The sequence below is a fragment of the Choloepus didactylus genome, chromosome 4 (assembly GCF_015220235.1).
Source record: "Choloepus didactylus isolate mChoDid1 chromosome 4, mChoDid1.pri, whole genome shotgun sequence".
Classification (NCBI taxonomy): domain Eukaryota; kingdom Metazoa; phylum Chordata; class Mammalia; order Pilosa; family Megalonychidae; genus Choloepus; species Choloepus didactylus.
Window position 1 is genome coordinate 4,304,976 of NC_051310.1, and position 20,796 is coordinate 4,325,771.

The window sequence follows — 20,796 nt, forward strand, 5'->3', positions numbered from 1 at the left end:
CATGCAGCGTCCTGTAGGAGAGCTCGGTGAGCCGCCTTCTCCAGGCAGGGAAAAGTCTGGGATGGCTAGTCCCTCAGGCCGCAACCGGACAGATCGGGCCAGTCCTACCTGCTCCCAGCATGTGCACAGGGGTTACCCTGCTCCCTCCAGAACCAGGATCAGGGACCCGCACTGGGAGTCCAGGCCGGCTCCACACTGAGCAGTGAGGGGTGGGGGTGCACCAGCCAGGAACCCCCCAGGGCCTTCCGCTGCTAAGTGGCCTTTTTCTTGATCTGGCGCTCACCCTGTTACTGCAGTCCTCAAAGTGTTTTCCGGAGCTTTGAGAAAGTGGTTCCTGCCAGTTCTTGCTGGTTGTTCAGAGTGTCTGTGGGCGTAGAGCCCTGAGGGGCTCAGTCCCCCGGCTTCACTGGGGCGGGGCCGGTGGAAGGCAGGAGGCCCCGTGTCTTGTCAGCTGGCTGGAGGGCACGGGTCCTCTCCTCAGGCTTGTTCTGTCAGCAGGTGGTGACTGGGTCCTGGCTCTGCGGCGCTTCCCGCCCTAAGGAGCTCAGCAGTGCCAGTCGTCGCCCATGCGTTCCGCCAGCGGCAGGCGTGTCCGAGCTTCGGGGGTGTGGTGAGCTCGGGGCTGGACCTGGCCGCCCACCGAGGCCGGGGAGTGGCAACGGGGAGAGCCAGGCTCGGCCGGCAGGCCAGTGGCAGCCCAGTGCACGCGGCTCAGCAGCCCATGCCCTGCTCTTTATTTGCCCTCAGGGCCCAGCTCACCCATCACGTGCACGCAAGTGTGCGTGTGTTTATTTTATGAAGGTTATTCTGTGAATAACTTACTGAAGTAGGAATAAAGAATAGTAGAAGCATTCACACTCATTTGTACACTTGAAAGTAGTCAAAATGGGATATATTACCTTAAAAAGCTAAAAAAAAGTTTTAACTAAAAAAAAACAGAACTGCTATCTTTAAAAAAAAACTAATGAAAGTTTTGGCTGGAATTTGAACTTTGCGAGCCCGAATGCTCATGTCTGAAACGGTAGAAACTGAGTCTGTCCCAGCTCTGCAGGCAGGGGGTCGGGGGCCGTGTTCCCTGAGGGTCAATATTTAAAGTAGGAAAAGATTAGAGGGAAAAAAAAGAATTACCAATTTGTTAGCATTTATTTTGCTTAACAAGGTAAACCACTTTAAAATGCGTTTTTGCTGTTCCCCCATGTCTGCAGGACCCGCTTTGGAAGGTCCGCCGCAGCCAGAAGCTGGACATGTCTGCGCGGCTGGAGCTGCAGTCCGCCCTGGAGGCCGAGATCCGGGCCAAGCAGCTGGTGCAGGAGGAGCTGAGGAAGGTCAAGGAGGCCAACCTCGCCTTCGAAAGGTGCGCTGGGGTCTGTGTGACCTCGGGCAGGGCCCTTCCCCTTGGCAGACCCTCGCAGACCCTCACTCTACAGCGGGAAGAGTGGTGTTTCATGGGGGGAGAGGGAGGGCAGGGAGAGCAGGCGGCTGCGAGGAGCCCGGCACCTGGTGGACACCTTGTAAGGATCACTGCGTGGACGCACACCTGCTCCCCACCCGCTGTGGGGCTGCGCTTAGTGTTTGCTTTTTTCCCAATGCATTCTTTTAAATGTGAACTTTAACGTTTATACATAACAGTGATAACTTTCAGTGTACAATTTAACAAGTAGTTAGCAAATTTCAAAGGATGTTATGGGTTACGGTTCCATAATTTCAGTTATTTCCATTATTGGAAAATGTAACATATATACAGAAGGGTGTTAACTTTCAAAGTACAGCTCAACAAGCAGTTATAGAGGTAGTTTCAAAAAATATGATGGGTTACATATCCATGTTTCAGTTCTTTCCTTATTGTGAAATACAGGATGTATACAGAAAGGTGAAGACTTTCAAAGCACAATTCAGTGAATAGCTATAGAGCAAATTTCAAAGATTGTTACAGGTTACAGTTCCACCATTTCAGTTATTTCCTTCTAGCTGTTCTAATAACCTAGCATACATATGTATATATGTTTCAGTATTCGTAAACTTTCGTTAAATCCTATCTTGTCTGTTGCTGCCCCTTCCTCTCATTTAATCACTTTCTTGACCTTCAGGGGTGGCTCAGCAGTGACCACCCTAACTTGTTCATATTAAAAGGGGGTGTCAACATTATGGGGAAGGGGGCTGCATCTGATTGTTGGTCCTAAATGGGCTGTTGCCTCTGGGTTTTAGGACTTGTCTGGCACAGGAACACTCTGATGGATTTAAGTTTCTGAGAGATAAACATAGTGAGTGAAACTTTATAGAATCACAGATGGGAACCTAGGTATTTCGGGACTACTCTTGGTTAGGGTTTATCATACTGTGGCCATTTGACATTTCTAGCTGGAGCTTGCACAAGAGTAACCTCCAGGGTATAATCTCAACTCTATTTGAAATCTCTTAGGCACTGTAACCTTATTTTGTTACCTTTCTTTTCCTCCTTTTGGTCAAGAAGGCATTTTCAATCCCTCATTGCCAGAGCCAGGCTCGTTCCTGGGAGTTGTGTCCCGCATCACCAGGGAGATTCACTCCCCTGGGAATCATGCCCTATGTTGGGGGGGAGGTTAATGAATATATTTGCCGAGTTGGCTTAGAAAGAGGAAGGCCACAGCTGAGCAGCAAAAGAGGTTGCCTGGAGGTGCCTCTTAGGCATAATTATAGGAGGGCTCAGCTTCCCGTTTACGGGGCTTAGTGTTTTAAAGAGAGAACAAGTGGTCTGGCCCATAGTTTTGAAGTTCCCGAGTGTGCAGGGTGATGCTGGCTGACAGGAGCTCAGGCCACATTTCTGACAGGCCCTTCACCTCGTGCCATTCAGTTTATCAGCTTGGAGTCTTTCCTTTTAAAGCAACACTAATATTTTAAATGCAGGCTGAAGGCAGTATGCCTATTCAAAACTGTCTTTTCAACTTTAGATAATCATAAGAACACTGTTTTTATGCAAAAATTAAAACACAGATACTTGTTGAGAGTCTGCCATTGCAGACAGTACGTTCCGTGCTCAGGATGCGATTGTGAGCTGCAGCCAGACCTCCCTGCAGCTTTCCGCAGTGTCGGTGTGATGGGGCGTGGCAGGCTGTGCGTCCTCTGACCTCCATGGAGCAAGGGGCCCACAGAGACAGTGTCTCCAGTGATTACCAGGTCCCACGTCCTGTTATTTTGGAACTAAAAATTAATAAACATAATAGCTACCATTGAAATCTAATTCCTTATGCCAGGAACTATTAAGTCATCCAAGACAACATCCCTAGAGGCAAGTACTCTTATTATCCCCTTTTTATGGATAGACTGAGGTGCAGAGGTGAAGAAGTTTGCCCTTGCCTCCACTAATGGGTGGCAGAGGCAGGATGTGATTCCAGAGCTCCAGCCTCACCTGCTGGACCATAAGCTGCTTCCTTGCCAGGGGCCGGCCGCAGCCACTGGGCCTTTCTGCCCCGTTCTGCCCCGTTCTGCCCTGTTCTGCACCGTTCTGCCCCGCCATGACAGGGATCGCAGGAGCGCGCGGCGCCTGGCAGGGTCAGAACGTGTCCTCCGAGGCGGAGCGGGCAGGAGCGGGTGGAGTGCCACGAGGGGCGCGGGAGGAGCCGCTGCAGGGGCAAGGGCTTCTGAAAAGCCACGTTTGAACGTTTATGATTTTGAACTATTCCTGCTTCCCAAGATGTGCTAAACTGGAGAGCCGGTGCCTAGGCCCCGTGGCCATGGCCGCGGTCTGCAGCGTTCCACTGCGTTTGCTGAGCGCCTGCCGCCTTCCCGGTGCGTCCCCAGGCTCCGCAGAGAAGGCCTGACGCCTCCTGAGCCCAGTGCAATTAAAGCTTTTGCTTTCTTTCTTTTTAAAAGTAAACTAAAGGATTCTGAAGCCAAAAATAGAGAATTATTAGAAGAAATGGAAATTTTGAAGAAAAAGATGGAAGAAAAATTTAGAGCAGATACCGGTAAGTTAAAATCATAAACTAAATTATTTAGACATAAGCCTATTCAGATGAAGTGTTTTTTTGTTTGTTTGTTTGTTTTTTATTTCTGGTATAACTGTTTTTTAGTTATGTAAAAAATGTGCTTCTAGAGTCAAAATTACAAAACAGCACATTCAGATACCCGCTCTGGAGTAACCGTAGTTTTAGGCTTATCCTTTCTTTGTCTCATCTTGAAAGTACAAAGCAAATATTTGTAGACACATTTGTAGCCCCTCTCCTTGCACAGTGTGGGGTGAGTGCCCTGGACCCCAGCCCCGTGGGTGAGCCTGGGGCTGCCTGCTGGCCTCTGCGGTCACAGACAGTGCCCTGAAGGCTAGACCGAGGCAGAGGGCATTCGTAATCTTGTCAGTAAATGTTTGGAATAGATTTCTAGAAGCAGGACCGCTGGGTCCAAGGGTGCCCATGTACTGTTTACGCTGGGTCCTGCCGGGCTCCTGGGGGTTGTGCGTTTGCATCTCACCAGCAGTGCATCAGTGCTGCTCACCACAGCCTCTCCCGCGGAGCAGGTGCTCAGGCTTCCGGATTTCCACCCTCTGAGAAGGCGAGAAACGGCATCCCTGTGTAGATTTCATTTTTGTTTTTCTTTGGCAAATTGAGCATTTTTTCATATGTTTAAGGGCTATTTGCATTTCTTATTCTTTGAATTCATATCTTTTGGCTATTTTTAAAAATTGGTAATTTTTAAAAGCTCTTTATATATTAGGGACTAGAGTCCTTGGTAGTGGAAGTTGCAAATATTTTTCCCAGTTCGTTGTCTTTTTTCTTTGTTTTATGGTGTTCTTTGCCAAGCAGAGTTTTGTTTTGGTTGTCATACTAACCACTCTTCCCTTTTTTGAGTCATAGGAAAATTTTCCCAACTGCCAAATTATTCAAGGAATTTATCCGTATTTTTTCCTAATACTTATACAGTTATGTATATTCTTTTAAATTTAGACCACTGACTCATTTGTAACTTATCCCTGACATACACTTTGAAGAATGGATCCAGTTTTATCTTTTTCCATATGGCTATCCAGCTGTCTAATACCAGTTATTAAAAAGTTCTTTTCTCTACCAATTTCAGATGTGACTCTAACCGTATGTACAAAGTTACTTGAGCTCTTGGGTCTATTTCTGGATTTTCTATCCCATTCCAGTGTTCATATGCCAAAACCACTTGACTTCAATTCTCGAGGCCTTAGTCCATATGTTTTACTATTGGTAGGTCTAACCCCCACCCCCAGCCACTCATCATCTTTTTTTAGGGTTTTCTAAATATTTTTGCTGGGTTATTCTTCCAAGTGAACTTTTCAATCAACTTTTCTGACATCTAGCTTTGGAAAAAAACCCAAATGGTATTTTTCCTGGGATCACATTAAATGTTATCAGCTAATTTAGCTGTTGATGTTGAACTTTCCTATCTGAGTATAAGACAGTCTTTTAAATTTTTTACCTTGACCATTTGTTTCTTTTTCACAGGGCTCAAACTCCCCGACTTTCAGGATTCTATTTTTGAGTATTTCAACACTGCACCACTTGCACATGATCTGACATTTAGAGTACGTGATTTTTTTTTTAAAGCAACAAATGCATTTTTGATGAGTTGGAAATAGTGTAACATGATTTAACTGTGGGGCCAAAAGCCAACCCGTGAGATAACATCTGACCGTTTATGTCCAAGTTGTGCTGAGCAGGTGATGGGCCTGGGATGGGCAGCGTGTTGACGTTAGAGGCACGTTCCAAGAGAAGCTTCTCGCACCAAGTGGCAGTTGGTTAAGTGAAGGCTCGGCATCCCCAGGGCAGAATTGTCGCGAGTCTCCGCGTAGTGAGCGTTCCCGTAATTTTCACGAGGGTGCTCGCTCTGCTCTGACAAATCAAGAGGAACGCAGGGCCACGTGGCCGCCTCGGCTGTCCCCCCATCGAGTGGCTTCTGTGCCTGTCGTTTGCGTCTGTTGATGGCTGAGAACAGGCTGCTCCCGGCAGCGCTGGTGAGACCAGCGTCGGGTGCAGTGGGTGCCTCGGCTCAGTCGCTTCCCGCGGGGACCCGCAGAGCCGCCCTCCCGGGCTCGGAGGAGAGGCAGGCGCGGGGCCTTCTCGCTCCACTCCCACGGCTTCCCCGTCCTCTGGTCCAGAAGCGACGGGAGTGGAGCCTCCTGGCTGAAAGCAACCTAGAAAGTAAAACATTGATGTAATGAACACAAATCTCGTTCATGTAACTTCTGGTTAAGTATTTGTTGTCGGTTTTCTACCTTTTTATTTAGAAAATTTTAAACCGGCAGGAAAGTTGAAATAATATGAGTATATCCTTCACCTGGTGTTTCACTACATCTGTCCACTGTCCCTCTTGCTCTCACCCCCTCCCCACAGACACTTTTATTTCCTGAACTATTTGAGGGTACGGTGTAGACATGAGGGCTCCTAAATACGTCAGCATTTATTTCCTAAGATCAAGGATCTTCTCCTGCATAACCACACCCCGTTATCTTACGTAAGAGTTGCACACCCTGCAGCAGTGTTGCCCAGCGTCCTCCACAGGACCCAGCGTGCGGTCTGTACTCGGTCTCCCTGCAGTCTTCAGGGGCCGTGCTGCTCAGGGCTCTGTCAATTTAGGCTCCTTAATCTGGAACACGGCCCCCATCTTTGAGTTTTGTTTTTTTATTGATATTTTTGTAGAGTCCAGACCAGTTGTCCTGTAGAGTGTCCCACTCTCTGGGTTTGTCTGAGTTTTCCTTTTGACTGGATAGCAGGAGTCCACAGCCTCGCCTCGGGGTGTGGGATGTCATTTGCCCGGGACGGGTTGCTAGGTAGAGGCTGTGTCCGCCAGAGCCCTAGCGAGAGGCCCTTCCCTGTGTGAGCACTGGGCAGCCTGGGGTGATGGGACAGGTGCCCGCCGGCAGCCTTCCTCCCGGGGGTCTTGGGGCACCTGCAGGGTCCTTGTCTCATTCGGCTCTTACACCACAGCCGTGGAGTCGAGCAGGTTTGTGTTGCTCACAGCCGCTCTGGGCACATGCGTGTTGACTTCGACCTGCTGACTCGTGGAAATGTTTGCATCAAAGTGGTGGTGCCTCTTCCGTGAAATCCTCCAGTTTTTAAGAAGAAAGTCTGTTTACCTAGTAGACACACTGGCACTTTTGGGACTTGTAGCTGTGTGGCTTGCCTCTTCCAGTCACGGTGATCTCAGACATCGTTACAATGGGCAGGGGATAAAAAGACCCTTCCAGCGCCTGGCCATTCACAAGATACAGGTGGCCAGGGACGTGATGGCGGCCGGGTTCCCCCAGCACCGTGCACCTGTGGGGATTCAAGCTGGGCAGCAGGCAGAGCAGGGCGTGACAGTCTTTGTAGCTGGCGCTGCTGCCGGGCCCGCCCATCTCTCACAGGTTTAATCCTTAAAAGAAGAAAATCCTTGGTTGGAGTCAGAATGTAGGTCAGAAGGTGCCTCCAGACCCCAAGAGTTGGTCTTTGGAAGCTCATTCTGTTTTCTCCGGATGACACGTGTTGATTAATACTGGAAACGGTTTGCCACCAAGAGCGAGTTGATGTGTTTTCATGTGTGTCTTCACTGGATGGAAAGGGATCTTGTGCTCCCCTGTCTGTTGCACCAAGGCCTGTCTCCTCCCCCCCTTCTCTGCCGGCCTTGTGGGAAGAAGTGAGTGACTGCTGGAGCGGGGCCCCCGCGGCTCCCCCTCTCCGTCAGACAGCCCTCAGCGTGCTCCACTCCTCTCTCCTAACTTGTATCCTTTTGATTAATTAACCAGCTAATGAAACTAGTGGGGCTCTTTGCATGGCTAGAATTAAATTACTTAATATGCTTTTGCTCCTCATTTATCTAAAGATGGAGCTCCTGACTCATTTAACGTGCCTTACTTAATGGGGAAATCCTTGTGTTTTCAGCTTTGATAACGAGCTCACCGATCCGGCCTCTCCCGTGTGCTTGGTTTATAAATTCCGACGTCGCGGTGCACAGTGGGGCACGTGTGTTGTGCCCAGGTGCCGCCTCCCGTCCGAGTCTGGCTCCTTACCCCACAGCCTGATTAAATGCAGCTGTTGGAAGGAGTTTGATTAGTGCATCGGGAAGCTGATGTGGGACACAAAATACAGCATCTGCTGCTCTCTTAGGGCCTGTCCCGGCCACCGCTGCGCCATGCTGGGGGCTGGAGTGCACCGTTGCCTGCACTGACAGTCACTTCCAGGCGTCCATGTGCCGTAGGTGCTCGTCTGTGCACACAGTACTAGCCCTTGAAGTGCAGTAGTAGTTTCGGAAACACTCATTAAAGTAAAGGTATTTGTAAGTGATTTTAGGATGTTGCCTTAGCTTTAAATAGATCATCATCAGGTTTGCTTGGAAATTTTGAGTTGTTAGAAAAAACACTGCTTCTAGTATCATAAAACTTAAAGTGAAATTCTTCCATCACTGCCAGTGCCCCGGCCAGAGCCTCCTTTGTGCCTCAGGCCACGGGCCTCCGCTTATTTTTATGAGTTCCTCCTTGATGCCCTGAAGAGGTCAGGAAGCACTGGGCCGGTTTATCTCAAGGCTGCTGGCCGTGGGTGGCGTCAGCTGTGAACGCAGTCGGGGGTGACATTTTCCGGTGCGTGTCCCTGCAGACGGCCACGGAGGAGAGGAGGGCCTGGGCCTGGCCGTGCGGGCTTCCCCGTGGGAGGGCCGGAGCCGCCCCCGCAGCCTGCGGAGTGCCGAGGGCAGTGTCCCCCGGAACAGAGGATCCCCGGGCGAGCAGTGGGGTCACGGGGCTGAGGAGGTGGGCGAGGACTAGGGCTGGGAGGTGCACGGTCCCCGTTCATTACTCCTCTCTCTGCTTCCAGAGCAGCTCGGCCGCTGAGCAAGAGGCACAGGCCCCGAAGCCAGAAGTGTCGCCGTCGGTCCCCGGGCCCGCGGGCCGAGACCCACAGGAAGTAAGGCAGCTCTGCCCCGTGGGCCCTGGGGGTCCCGGCCCCCCCCCCCCCCCGTGGGCATGTGACCTGGTGGCCCGCTGCAAGGGCTGCCCCCAGCCCGAGGCTTCTTCCCAGGCTCTCGGCATTGAGTCCCTCAGCTAGATTAGGGTGCAGAATTGCCCGTTTTCAGTGGCCTGTGGAGAGGAGTGAGCCCCACTCGGGGGCTGACGTCCAGAGCAGCACTCACCTGTCCCTGCTTGTCCCCCAGGACCCGGCTCGGGCCCTCCAGAGGCCGCCCACTGCACCGCTGCCCAGCGCACAGGCCCTCGCTCTGGCTGGACCAAAGGTAGGGCCGTGCCCGGCACCCCAGTGCCTCCTTAGTCTTAGAAAGCGTCTTTTTTGTAAGTGAAATGGGTGTCTTTTCGGTGCACCCGCAGCGAGCGGGGCCTGCCCAAGTGCTGGGTGACCCAGGAAGCAGTAGGAGCCCCGAGGCCTCTCGGTGATACCAGTCGGGTGCAGCGTGCTAATGGAAGACGGCAGGTGCGGGACCCCCGCTCCCTCTCAAGGCCCATCGCCTCCTCCAGGGGCAGCTCCTTCTCTGGTTGATTTTCATTTTAATGTCTACACACCTAGAACCATGTATTTTAGGGGTGTGGAACTTCCCGCCCTCGCGGAAGGTGGTGTTTTCCGTCATCACGTCCCCTGAGCCCAGCTGGGTCTGCCTTCCTCCTGGTGCCGGCCTCTGTTACCCTGGGGTCCCCTTTATTCTCCAGTGTAAACATCAGCACAGATCATACAGTTTCCAGTTGTGACAGCCGCTTAAGTTCTAAGCTTAGTAAACATTCGGCCTTGTTTACTTAGAATTCTTCTTTTTTAAAAACAATGTCCACGTGGCTTCTCAAGCCCTCAGCCATGCTCTTAGAGATAGGAGACTCTTTCTTGATTTCATTTGAGACTAGTTAGCAGTTTGGCTTTTGGATTTGAGTTCTTGTAGAGTCCAAGATCAAGTACAGACATAGTGTTTTTATTTTGTTCTGTTTTAATGTAATATCTCATACCCCTTAGAGTGCATTCCGTAGCCCACTGTGAACTGAGCCCCGTTCCCTGTGGCAGTGGGGTCCCCTCCCCCGCTGGCCTCTTCCCCACACGTGCGCTCCCAGTTCTGGGTCGATCAGCCCTTGCAGCTCCCACGCGGCTTCACCCACACCCATGTCTCCCCGGGCAGGGTGCCATTTTATTCCGCTTGCATTTGAGCTTTATAAGCTTGCTGTCACTGCAGTCCAGGGCTCTCCTGTCCACTCAGCCTCAGCCTTCGCTCCATGTGCAACCGAGCCATGACGTGCGCGCCCTCCCGAGAGGGACGAGGGTCCTCGCCAGTGTTTGCTGTTAGGAACAGGGCTGCCGCAGGCATTTTTTGCGTGTGTCTTGGTGGCCCATCAAAACGGCTGCTCTGGGTAGTTGCTCAACCCCAAATGTGGCGCCATACCCCCAGAACTGGCCACGGCTGGTCCTCGAGCCGCTAAGGGGCAGGCACAGCCATGGCACTGCCAGGGCACTGCGACCCTGAGCTCCCCCCTGCAAAGGAGGCATGTGCTGCTTTATTCCCTGGCCCCAGGTGCCTGGTCTGGTTGCTGATGCTCCTCCCTGGTCGGCACCGCTAGGGAGCACGCACCAGAAGTGAAACAGCACCTGTTTATTTTCTCCAGATACTGCCCAGGTTGTTTCTAACATTGATCCACCCCTTCTCAAAGTTCCTGTTTTACCTTGCTGTTCTTCTTTCAGCCGAAAGCACACCAGTTCAGCATCAAATCCTTCTCCAGTCCCACTCAGTGCAGCCACTGCACCTCCCTGATGGTCGGGCTGATCCGACAAGGCTACGCCTGTGAGGGTGAGTGGGCCGCAGATGCTCAGGGCCCCGCGCTGGCCGGCTCCAGGAGGGCAGCTCTCGGGAAGGCTCGTGGGTCCGAAATGAAGCCTCGTTGGGAGTTACTTGGAGGCAGGGAGTCTGTCTTTGTTTTTATGAATACTCAGTAAAAATCCCTGCTGCAGTACGAGAGTGCTGTTCTGTGGCTGATGGGTGTTTATTAGGAAAAGTAACGCCCAGATCATTCTAGAAAATTAGGAAATGTCAAGAGTCACAAGAGCTTTAGAATTCTCCATTATCAAATCATCTGGGGAAAACAGGGATTCTCATCACTATTCACATTTTTAAAACCTCGGTGGTCATGCCGTCATCCTGGGCCCCGGCTCGCTGGCGTGACCTCACCCCACACGGCCGGTGTGCACAGGGCACTCAGGTGGCAACATGCCTGGAGCCAGTGCCTCTGGCTCTGCACAACCCCCCAGCGCTGCCAGGACGTTTCTGGGCTTTTTCTTCATTCTACGTGATATCAGAAGCATTGTCCTCTCCCAGGGCCCTCTGCCCCATGGCAGTCATCGTCTAACCTGATGAGACACTTGGCTTCTAACTACGTGCACCAAGATTTGTAATAATACCCCCATGTTCACAAGTCCTCGCAAATGCTTCTAATCACGTTTAAAATTTATTCAGAGCCAAAGTTCCCACGCTTTCACAGGAATTACGCCCTAGGAAGTGTTTTCAGTTTATCATGTGTCTGTTCTTGACTTGGTGGCTCTCGGTAGCTGTTACGTCACCTCCTCTACCACGTGTGCCATGGTGACTGCTTCACAAGGAACGCGTTTTCACCGGTGTCCTCCATTCTTCCAGTGTGTTCCTTTGCTTGCCACGTCTCCTGCAAAGACAGCGCCCCCCAGGTGTGCCCAATCCCCCCCGAACAGGCCAAGAGACCCCTGGGGGTGGACGTGCAGCGAGGCATCGGGACCGCCTACAAGGGCTACGTCAAGGTAAAGATTCTGAAAGCGCCTTCGAGGCCTGCAGGCTGGAACAAGCCCCGGCGGCCGGCACCACTTTCCTTTGGAGCCTCCCAGGGGACGGCCTCACCTGGGAAGTGGGTTCTCAGTCTGCTGAGACCAACTGTGCTGCTGGGAATGGCCCAGACCCCCAGAAACACACTCAGATCCCCTTGGGGCTCCCTCACCTGCCTCCCACCGAGTGTCTGGGGCAGAGGCTTTGGGAGAGAGTTCTGAAGGCAAGTGATATTTGAAGACCACTGCTCTGGGACAGTTCTAAGTCTCTGTCCAGCTCCAACACTCCAAGAAGGTCTGTGTTTGGAGTAAACATGCCCATTGCCTTGCTTTCCCACATTGTCCCTTTAAATCACTTTCAGCCAGTTGCATAGAACCCGCCGCAGCAGTGCCTTCTGCCTCTGGCGTGGTGGGAGCGTGAGGGGAGGGGTCCCTGGTGACCGTGACGGCCACGCGGCGGCTGGAGGGGCCCCCGAGGGGTCCAGCAGGCCCCGCGGTCTCCAGTCCCTGTGGCTGGCGCATTCTGACTGTCCCCCAGGCCCTGAACTGCGGTCACCGTCTGTCTGCAGGTCCCGAAGCCCACCGGGGTGAAGAAAGGATGGCAGCGGGCGTACGCAGTGGTCTGTGACTGCAAGCTCTTCCTGTTCGATCTGCCTGAGGGGAAAAGCACCCAGCCTGGCGTGGTGGCCAGCCAGGTCCTGGACCTCAGGTCTGCGCTCCCGGGGGCACTTTGGGAATCTTGAACCTCACATTCTCAGTTACTGTACGGTTCCAAAGCTAGGTGGAGGCTTTACGCTGTCACTGGAAGTGCACGCAGTCAACTTTCCTGCTTCGAATGTTTGCGTTGAAAACTGCCCAATGGTCGTATAATGCGAGGCAACCACGTGCCCCAGGAACAAGCAGAAAATACCCTGGAGACAGCTGCACAGCCTGGGGTACCGTGGGGGGTTCACCCTGTGGGGTGTAGGCCATGGACCCAGGGCCGTGGCGTTTGCTGCCAGCCGCCCTCCCTTCCCTTCCCGCTCTCCCCAGGTGGTGCCCTCTTAGCGTGGAGCACCACGAAACAGCACTTTCCTTCCTGCCAGTTTCCTTGTAGTTCATGTCTCTGGCCCTCAGTTTCAGTTTTTAAAACGGGGACCCTGGTGACATGATGGGGTAACAGTGAGGATAACACTGGGTAACAGCTGACCTGGCCACGGCCTGCCCTGCAGCCTCAGTGTCTCCACCTCAGTCCCCGGGGCAGCGTCCCAGGACTGGGGCCCGGGAGGACAGCGGTGGCACGAAGGCCTGGGTGGGGAACGGCTGGTGCCCGTGTGTTGGAGATGCCTGAGGTGTGCCCTGGCCTCACAGCCTCTGTGGGGAAGAGGCCCCAGGCGTGAGCTCGCCCAGCCGCCCTGTGCCAGAGCAGGGCCAGGCCAGAGGCGGTGCCGAGCGCCTAGCAGTGTGGGCGCAGCCCCTGCACGGTCCCTGTGGGAGGCCCCACCCTTCTCTAGAAGCACTTGCCTGTGAGTGCCCGGAACTCGGGCTGGTGCAGCTGTGCACCCAGGATGATCCGAATCAGGCCTTTGTTCTTAAATGCCCCTCATCATCAAGACACCTACGGGATTCTTCAGTAGTTTGTTGGTTGTCTTTTTTTCTTTGGTCACTGTTAAGTATTTTTTATTCAGGTGGAAGTGAGGTGTCTGCTTTCTATTCTATGAAGTAGATTCATAAAAGAATCCTTTTTCGTAAGATTTGTAATATGAAAGGGTAGAGGCTGGAATTGAGAAGTCTGTGTGCTCATGTCCTGCTGCGTGCACACATGTGGGTGCGTGTGGGTGCCCATGTGCTGCTTTCCAAATGTTCTCAAAGTTTTATTTCTCACCAGAGATGAAGATTTTTCTGTGAGCTCAGTCCTAGCTTCAGATGTCATACATGCCACACGCCGAGATATTCCATGTATATTCAGGGTATGGTTTTTCTGATTTTCTTTCTATTTTTTAGAGACCATTTTATCACTCACACACAAAAAAAACAATCACGTGGTTGGAATGAAGTGATTCTTCTCAGCGTGGCCCTGCATCCCAGCAGCCCCTAGGACGGCTCCGCGCCACCCTTTGAGTTCCACCCCTGCCTTGCCGCAGACTGTGTGTGCCCACGAGGCTTCCGTGCCACTCTTCACACGCCCCACCCCGCCTCGGGGCAGCAGGTGTCCCTCCACTCAGCCAGTGCCCCTCTGGCAGGGCCCCCACACCCCCAGCTCCACTGACCTTCCCTTTCCGTCCTGCATCTTTTCCTACTTGGTCCGTGCCTCGCATGTACGTGACACTCAGGAAGCCTCGGGGTGGGCCACGTGCCCTAGGGGCTGCATTCAGCTCCCCCAGACTCAGCTATCCACATTCCTTGCGAGACTGGCAAAGGATCAGAAATAAGCAGTGCACACTGTCCGTCCGCTCTGTTGTAGCGTCCACCCCCCGACGGACCGTTTGATGTTGTGGCATGAGGAAGCTACCCAGAGAGGGGCTCAGGAAGGACAGCCCTGCTCCTGTCCACTGGGCATGGCTTAGAAACCCAGCAAAACTAAGTTTATGATCCATTCTTTATTAAATCGCTTCTCTATTCAGAGCCTCACCTGTACAATACAGGAAATTGCCACCACAAGTGCCTAAAACAGTAACCGTCTTGTAGCTCCTGAACTCGTCCCAGGTTTCCTGAGAAGTGCCGAGGGGCGCTCACAGGGAAGCACGAATCGGGCAGAAGTGTTGTTGGCAGTCCTGCTTTCTCTGGACACATTGCCAAGTCTGTTTTAATAACCACAAGATATTCAGGAAAGCAGTTTAAGTTGCTGGTATGCCACAGTTGTGGCAAGAACAGAATTAACTGACCTGAAAGCCAAGGACTGCTCGCTGCCTGTTTATACCAGCTCCTTCCTGGAGGCAGCCAAGCCCCACGTGTGTCAGCTGCCAGGCAGCTCGAGGCAGAGGCCGGGGGGCCATGGCCCAGGCCACATGCCGTCCCCTTCCCGCCTGGGGCTGCTCGGTCCCCATGCTAGGGCTGTGGGTGTCCGTCGGCAGGTCCTGTCATCTGATGGCTGTTCTCTGCTTTGTTTTGTCTTCTGTCTGAAGGTGACAGCCTCTCTCCTAGGCACACCTCCTAAGACCAGCTCGCTGCTCATCCTAACAGAAAATGAGAACGAAAAGAGGAAGTGGGTGGGGATTCTGGAAGGCCTGCAGTCTATCCTCCACAAAAACAGGCTGCGGAGTCAGGCTGTGCACGTCCCGCAGGAGGCCTACGACAGCACGCTGCCCCTCATCAAGGCCGTGCTGGCCGCTGCGATCGTGGGTACGTGGCGGGCGCCCAGCGGGGGCCCCTGGAGCCGGGGTTCAGGTGGCGCTCTGATGCCAAAACCTGGAAATGCAAGGAAACCAGAAGTGTGTCTGTGTTGCCCGTTGAATGTATGGCTCGTGTTGCATTCATTTTTTTTTTAATTAAATTCAGTTTTACTGAAATATATTCACACACCATACAGTCATCCATGGTATACAATCAGCTGTCCACAGTATGATAACATAATTATGCGTTCATCACCACAGTCTATCTCTAAACATTTTCCTTACATCAGAAAGAACTAGAACAAGAATAAAAAATAAAAGTGAAAAAAGAACACCCAAATCATCCCCCCATCCCACCCCATTTGTCCTTTAGTTTTTATCCCCATTTTTCTACTCATCCATACACTAGATAAAGGGGGTGTGGTCCACAAGGACTTCACAATCACACTGTCACCCCTTGTAATCTACATTATTATATAATTGTCTTCAGGAGTCCAGACTGCCTGGTTGGAGTTTGGTAGTTTCAGGTATTTACTTCTAGCTATTCCAATACATTAAAACCTAAGAAGTGTTATCTATATAGTCCATAAGAATGTCCACCAGAGTGACCTCTCTACTCCATTTGAAATCTCTCAGCCACTGAAGCTTTATTTTGTCTCATTTTGCATCCCCCTTTTGGTCAAGAAGATACTCTCAGTCCCACAATGCTGGGTGGGTCCAGATTCATCCCCGGGAGTCATATTCTGCATTGCCAGGGAGATTTACACCCCTGGGAGTCGGGTCCCACGTAGGGGGGAGGGCAGCAAGTTCACCTGTTGAGATGGCTCATTTAGAGAGAGAGAGGGCCACATCTGAGCAACAAAGAGGCACTCAGGAGGAGACACTTAGACACAATTATAAGCAGGTTTAGCCTCTCCTTTGCAGTAATGAGCTTCATAAGGGCAAGTCCCATGATCGAGGGCTCAGCACATCAAACCGTCAGTCTCACTGTTTGTGACAACATCAACACCAGTCCAGGTGAGGATGTCCAACACATCCGCACCTTCCCCCAGATCCTCAGGGCTGGGGAGGGGGAGGATGTAAACATATTTTTTATTATCTGCCCAAATTACTCTGGGATGTGTCACTATTTCACTCCAGCCTATACTAACCTACCGTATCTCACTTCCTATTCAAAGTTCCATGCAATTGTGGTGTTTGAACAAATCGGCTGTAGAGTTGTACCGTTTAGAAAATTTAGATCCTGTACCGAATAGATATCTCTTCCCTTGGTCTCATATGGAAGTTGAAGTTTTAAAACAGTCAGTTTCGACCTTTACCCTTTGGCCTGGCTTGCCGTGGTCTTAACCAGACCTGCTTCATTCGTGTTGCATTCATTTTAAGAGCCGAGCATCCCTGCTCGCACTGCTGACATCCTGATACTGTTCTCTCCCCTGCCCTCCCGCAGATGGAGACAAGATTGCAGTGGGTCTGGAGGAGGGGCTGTACGTCATCGAGATTAACCGGGATGGTGAGTCGGCAGGGCTGGGGGTGAGCTCAGGTCCGGCCTGGCCAGCACAGGCAAGCATGGTCTAGTTAGTGTAAATGTCTAAGAGCCAAAATTGAGAAGCCTGTCCGTTTTGAATTCACTTGATGCGTGAATTACTTCACCGTGTTAGAGAGCTTTGTGAATAAAGAGAAGGGCAAACAGCTGAGAAAAATAATTTGCAACAAAAATGGCAAATGTTCAACATCTGGGTGCTCAGGACACATAAACCACCCGTAACGCAAAGGCCACTCTCAGATGCATTAGTTCATTGAGCTCTTCCAGGAGGAGAGTCAGCCGGGAGCCTGGAAGGCTTCCCAGGAGAAGGAATGCTTGCTTAATTCCAGATGCACTGGGGCTTCACTTGAGAAAAATTTTAGAACCTTTGCTTCAATTTTTGACACTTCCTTCTTCTCAGCAAGGAGCGGCAAAGGTATCCCCACGGCTCTTTCCGCAGCCCCAGGTCTCTGCATAGAAACCTCAGCGGACTGGCGCCGGCCCTGGGCAAGGGTTTGGGTGCCCGGGCATCACCTGCCCCACCCCCTCCCCAGGGAATAGGGAGCTATTTGCAGCGAGACACGTCCCCTTGGTGCGCGGCTCAGGGTTCCTGGCGCACCTGCTGCCGTGGAGTTGAGAGCGAGTCAGCTGCCAGCCCAGCTCTGGGCGGCCCCAGGTCTCAGGCTCGGGGCTTCCTGGGGGAGACCCTGCCCCTGTTGGGCTGTAAGGAGCACAGGTTAACTGGGGGTCAAGTCAGGTGGGTACTGTCGGAGTGGGTATGTGAGGAGCTGCCAAGGCGGTTCCCCTGGGTTCTTGGCTCGGGGACGCGCCGGGATGTGCTACAGACCTTCCCACAGGGGACAAAGGCCCAGAGAAGGGAGTAGGAACAGTGCCGTCATGGTGCACTTGGCGCGAGCCCGGACTCACTGGTGACGGTGCAGCCACGCGGTGCCCCGGTCCACGCGCCGGCCAAGCAGCAAGGGGCCAGTGTGGAAGCACCTCTCGGTGAGCGCACTGGTGGGTGAGGGTGTGTGAGCAAAGGTGCCAGTGGCAGAGGCATGCTGGGAAGCCGTACACGTTAAACGTGGGCCCTGGCAGCTCTGAGCGCGAGCTGTGCGAGGCCACGCCGCCAAGTGTGCTGTGTGCTGTGTGCCGGCAGGGAGCTCGAGAGGGCCCAGGTGCCGGCGTGCTCTGGGGTTCTCCTCTGCACAGGCCCTGTGGAGTGGGAGGAGCCGAGCAGCACTGACGCCTTGTCACGGTCCGCTCTCCGGCCTCACGCTGTGTCTCCCCGCTGCAGTGATCATCCGTGCTGCCGACTGTAAGAAAGTCTACCAGATCGAGCTTGTTCCCAAAGAGAAGATTGTCGTCCTGCTCTGTGGCCGCAACCACCACGTGCACCTCTACCCCTGGTCTTCCCTGGAGGGAGCAGAAGGCAGCTTGGACATCAAGCTCCCAGAAACAAAAGGCTGCCAGCTCATGGCGACGGCAACGCTGAGGAGGAGTTCTTCGACCTGCCTGTTTGTGGCCGTGAAACGACTGATCCTTTGCTATGAGATCCACAGAACTAAGCCTTTCCACCGGAAGTTCAGTGAGATGGTGGCCCCGGGAGCCGTGCAGTGGATGGCCGTGTTCAAGGACAAGCTCTGTGTTGGCTGCCCTTCGGGGTTCTCTCTGTTGAGCATCCAGGGGGACGGGCAGTCCCTAAACCTGGTAAATCCCAATGACCCCTCGCTTACGTTCCTCTCCCAGCAGTCTTTTGATGCCCTTTGTGCTGTGGAGCTCAAAAATGAGGAGTACCTGCTTTGCTTCAGCCACATGGGACTGTACGTGGACGCGCAAGGCCGGAGGTCCCGCGTGCAGGAGCTCATGTGGCCCGCGGCTCCTGTCGCCTGTAGTATGTATATGTTTTTCTGTTGCATAGCCCTGTTGCCGCCTTTCACAGGGACAGTCAGCGTGTGTCCTCTCGCTCCGGGTCGTCCTCCAGCTCCCTTAGGGAGTTTCAGAAGCCGCAGGGGGCGGGGGGCCACCGCAACTCTGCAGTGCAAAACGGGGTCCAGGTATCAGCCGTCAGGTCAGCTGGGGGCTTTGCAGGCGGCCCCAGGCCTGCTTCCCTCTGAGCACGTCTCCCACCGCCCCACATCTCTCCCCCGGGGGACGGTGGCCTGTCTCCTTCGGATGGGCTGCAGGCCTTCGGGCAGAGGCTTGGCAAAAAAACGGGGGTGGGGGGGTCTGGCATTTTATTTTGTTTTAAAGGCATTCCTTTTGATAACCTAAACATTTACACAGCAGTGAAAACAAGCTAAAGGTTTATAGCAGCCAGAAACATTCCACTCCGACGTCCAGTCAGGGTCCCCCCTCATCCAAGGATTTTTCTCCGAGTGCTGGCCCTGTCCTGCACGGCAGCAGGCTTGCTCGATTTGCTTTCACTGCTCTGTGTGGGTGATGGCATTGCGGAAGTTGGCAGCACTGGTCCACTCGGGCATCACCTCCTACCGGCCCTGCCCCCCAGCCTGCTCTCGATCGTTCGGGCGCCAGCTTGTCAGCTGAATCAGATCGCAGGGGCTGGGCGAGGCAGAGGGCCGTGAGCAGTCGGAAGAGCCAGTGGGGCCCATGTTGATCCTGAAACGCAGGGATTGGATGGGGGGGGATATTTTTGCTTAATTACCTGAACCCAAGACCTTCACCTGCCTCACTGCTGCCTCTGTCGGCTGGCAAAGTGCCCGGGGGCAGGTCTGGGAACCCGGATGCAAGGGGAGCCGCCAGCCCTTGGCTGCCCACCCCCTGGCCCCCAGGCAGCCAGTACCGGGGGCAAGCCCAGGGCCTGGCGGGGAGCAGCTGGGCCGGAGCCAGTGGGAAGGAGGGCTGCCCGTGTTGCCTCGAGACCCCTCTCCCAGCTCTTCACAGCTACACCCGATTGCCTTTGTCAGCACCCAGCTCGGACGGCCCCACAGCCACACGGGGTGGCTGCGTCCAAGGGCGTGTCCTCTGGAACGTGGGTTTTTTTAGAAGTTCAGTGTTGAGAAGGACTCGGTCACTGAGGGTGAGGGTGACATTCCTGCCACTTCCCCCGAACCCAGCCTCCCGCCTTCTGGTGCTTGGACAGGTGGTTTGGCCCCTACGCCCATCACTCCCTGAGGTGAGGTCACCTGCCCCATTTTCAGAGGAGGAAGCCGAGGCTCATGGAGCTGGTGGCACAAGCCGGGTTCCAGCTCAGTCTGCTCCCAGGGGCCTTGTTCCTTCCACCATGACACTAACTTCTTCACTCACATTTCTCTTTACGCGCGATGTCTGTGTGTCAGCTCATCAGCAACTCGCAGGTTCTTCCTGGTTCCTTGCACGCGGCGCTCCCTCCACCTTTTCAACCGTGGAAGGTGCTGTCCCCAAGTGCCCTGTGGAGGACTTTCCTCTGAAAGTTACTTCGGCATCAGCTGGTTTCCCCAAGGGTCTTTGGCACATGGCATTCAAAGCACGCGTGTCTTACGCTTTCAGTGAAATTACTTTGGAGACAGTTTGGTGACCAATTTCAGAAATCTTTTGTCTGCTTCCCAAACTCTGTTTTATCATCTTCATACTCAAAAGAAAAGGGTTCTTCATGCAGCCAATTTGGAATTTGCAATAGAAACATAGTAGAAGCTTTTTTGAAAATTCTTCCTCAGTTAGGTAAGGTGTGATATAATAAAGATTAACTTTTAACCTGGAGACCAGAAGGATCTGGAACCAGGGCTGAGTGGAAGCTTCTGGGGTTCCCGGCCTGCACCAGCCCAGCTCCACGTCCTGCAGGGTGCGGGGACATCCTCAGCCACCACTGGCCTCTCCCAGGCAGGGTGACGGGGGAGTGGGTGTCCCCTGCTCCTCTCCCGCAGACCTCCCAGGTGTTTTTTTTGCAGCTTTGAGGGCAGGAAATGCCCTAAGCTGCAGAAGCCCGTGGGTCGGCAGCCCTTGGTGTCGTGTCTGATCTAAGCCACCCGGCGCTGTCCTGGTACACCATAGCCCCGAGCAAAGGGGAGAGGGAGGTGCTCGGTTCCGGAGCTCGCTGGGGGCACAGTGAGGCCACGCACAGGCGGGCGGCCTGACAGAGTCGTGCAGGGCCAGTGTCCTGGAGGAGAGTCCAGTGTCATTAGTGTGGTGTGTCTGTCAATGGACAGGGTGTTGCCTACGAGCTGAGCAGTGGTTAAATATTTACTCAGGAACCTGACTTTTCAGCACCTCTTAAAGAAGGAATTTG

At 53.3% G+C, this 20,796-nt stretch overlaps 1 protein-coding gene across 2 annotated transcripts in view; it reads left to right on the forward strand.

The window, feature by feature from the left end:
* CDC42BPB (CDC42 binding protein kinase beta) overlaps positions 1-20,796 on the forward strand; it is a 158,096-nt gene that overhangs the window by 127,668 nt on the left and 9,632 nt on the right. The window contains exons 19-30 of one of the 2 annotated variants that reach the window (XR_005216176.1): positions 1,206-1,354; positions 3,850-3,944; positions 5,442-5,521; positions 8,784-8,873; positions 9,121-9,198; positions 10,635-10,740; positions 11,581-11,717; positions 12,308-12,447; positions 13,606-13,687; positions 14,843-15,059; positions 16,497-16,559; positions 17,869-18,281. Coding sequence is in view for 1 of the 2 variants with exons in the window: in XM_037831783.1 (XP_037687711.1) it covers positions 1,206-1,354; positions 3,850-3,944; positions 5,442-5,521; positions 8,784-8,873; positions 9,121-9,198; positions 10,635-10,740; positions 11,581-11,717; positions 12,308-12,447; positions 13,606-13,687; positions 14,843-15,059; positions 16,497-16,559; positions 17,869-18,465 (1,834 nt within the window). In the remaining variant the exon portion in view is untranslated. Of the gene's footprint in view, positions 1-1,205; positions 1,355-3,849; positions 3,945-5,441; positions 5,522-8,783; positions 8,874-9,120; positions 9,199-10,634; positions 10,741-11,580; positions 11,718-12,307; positions 12,448-13,605; positions 13,688-14,842; positions 15,060-16,496; positions 16,560-17,868; positions 18,466-20,796 lie in introns of both variants that reach the window. The other variant, XM_037831783.1, reaches the window with a different exon arrangement.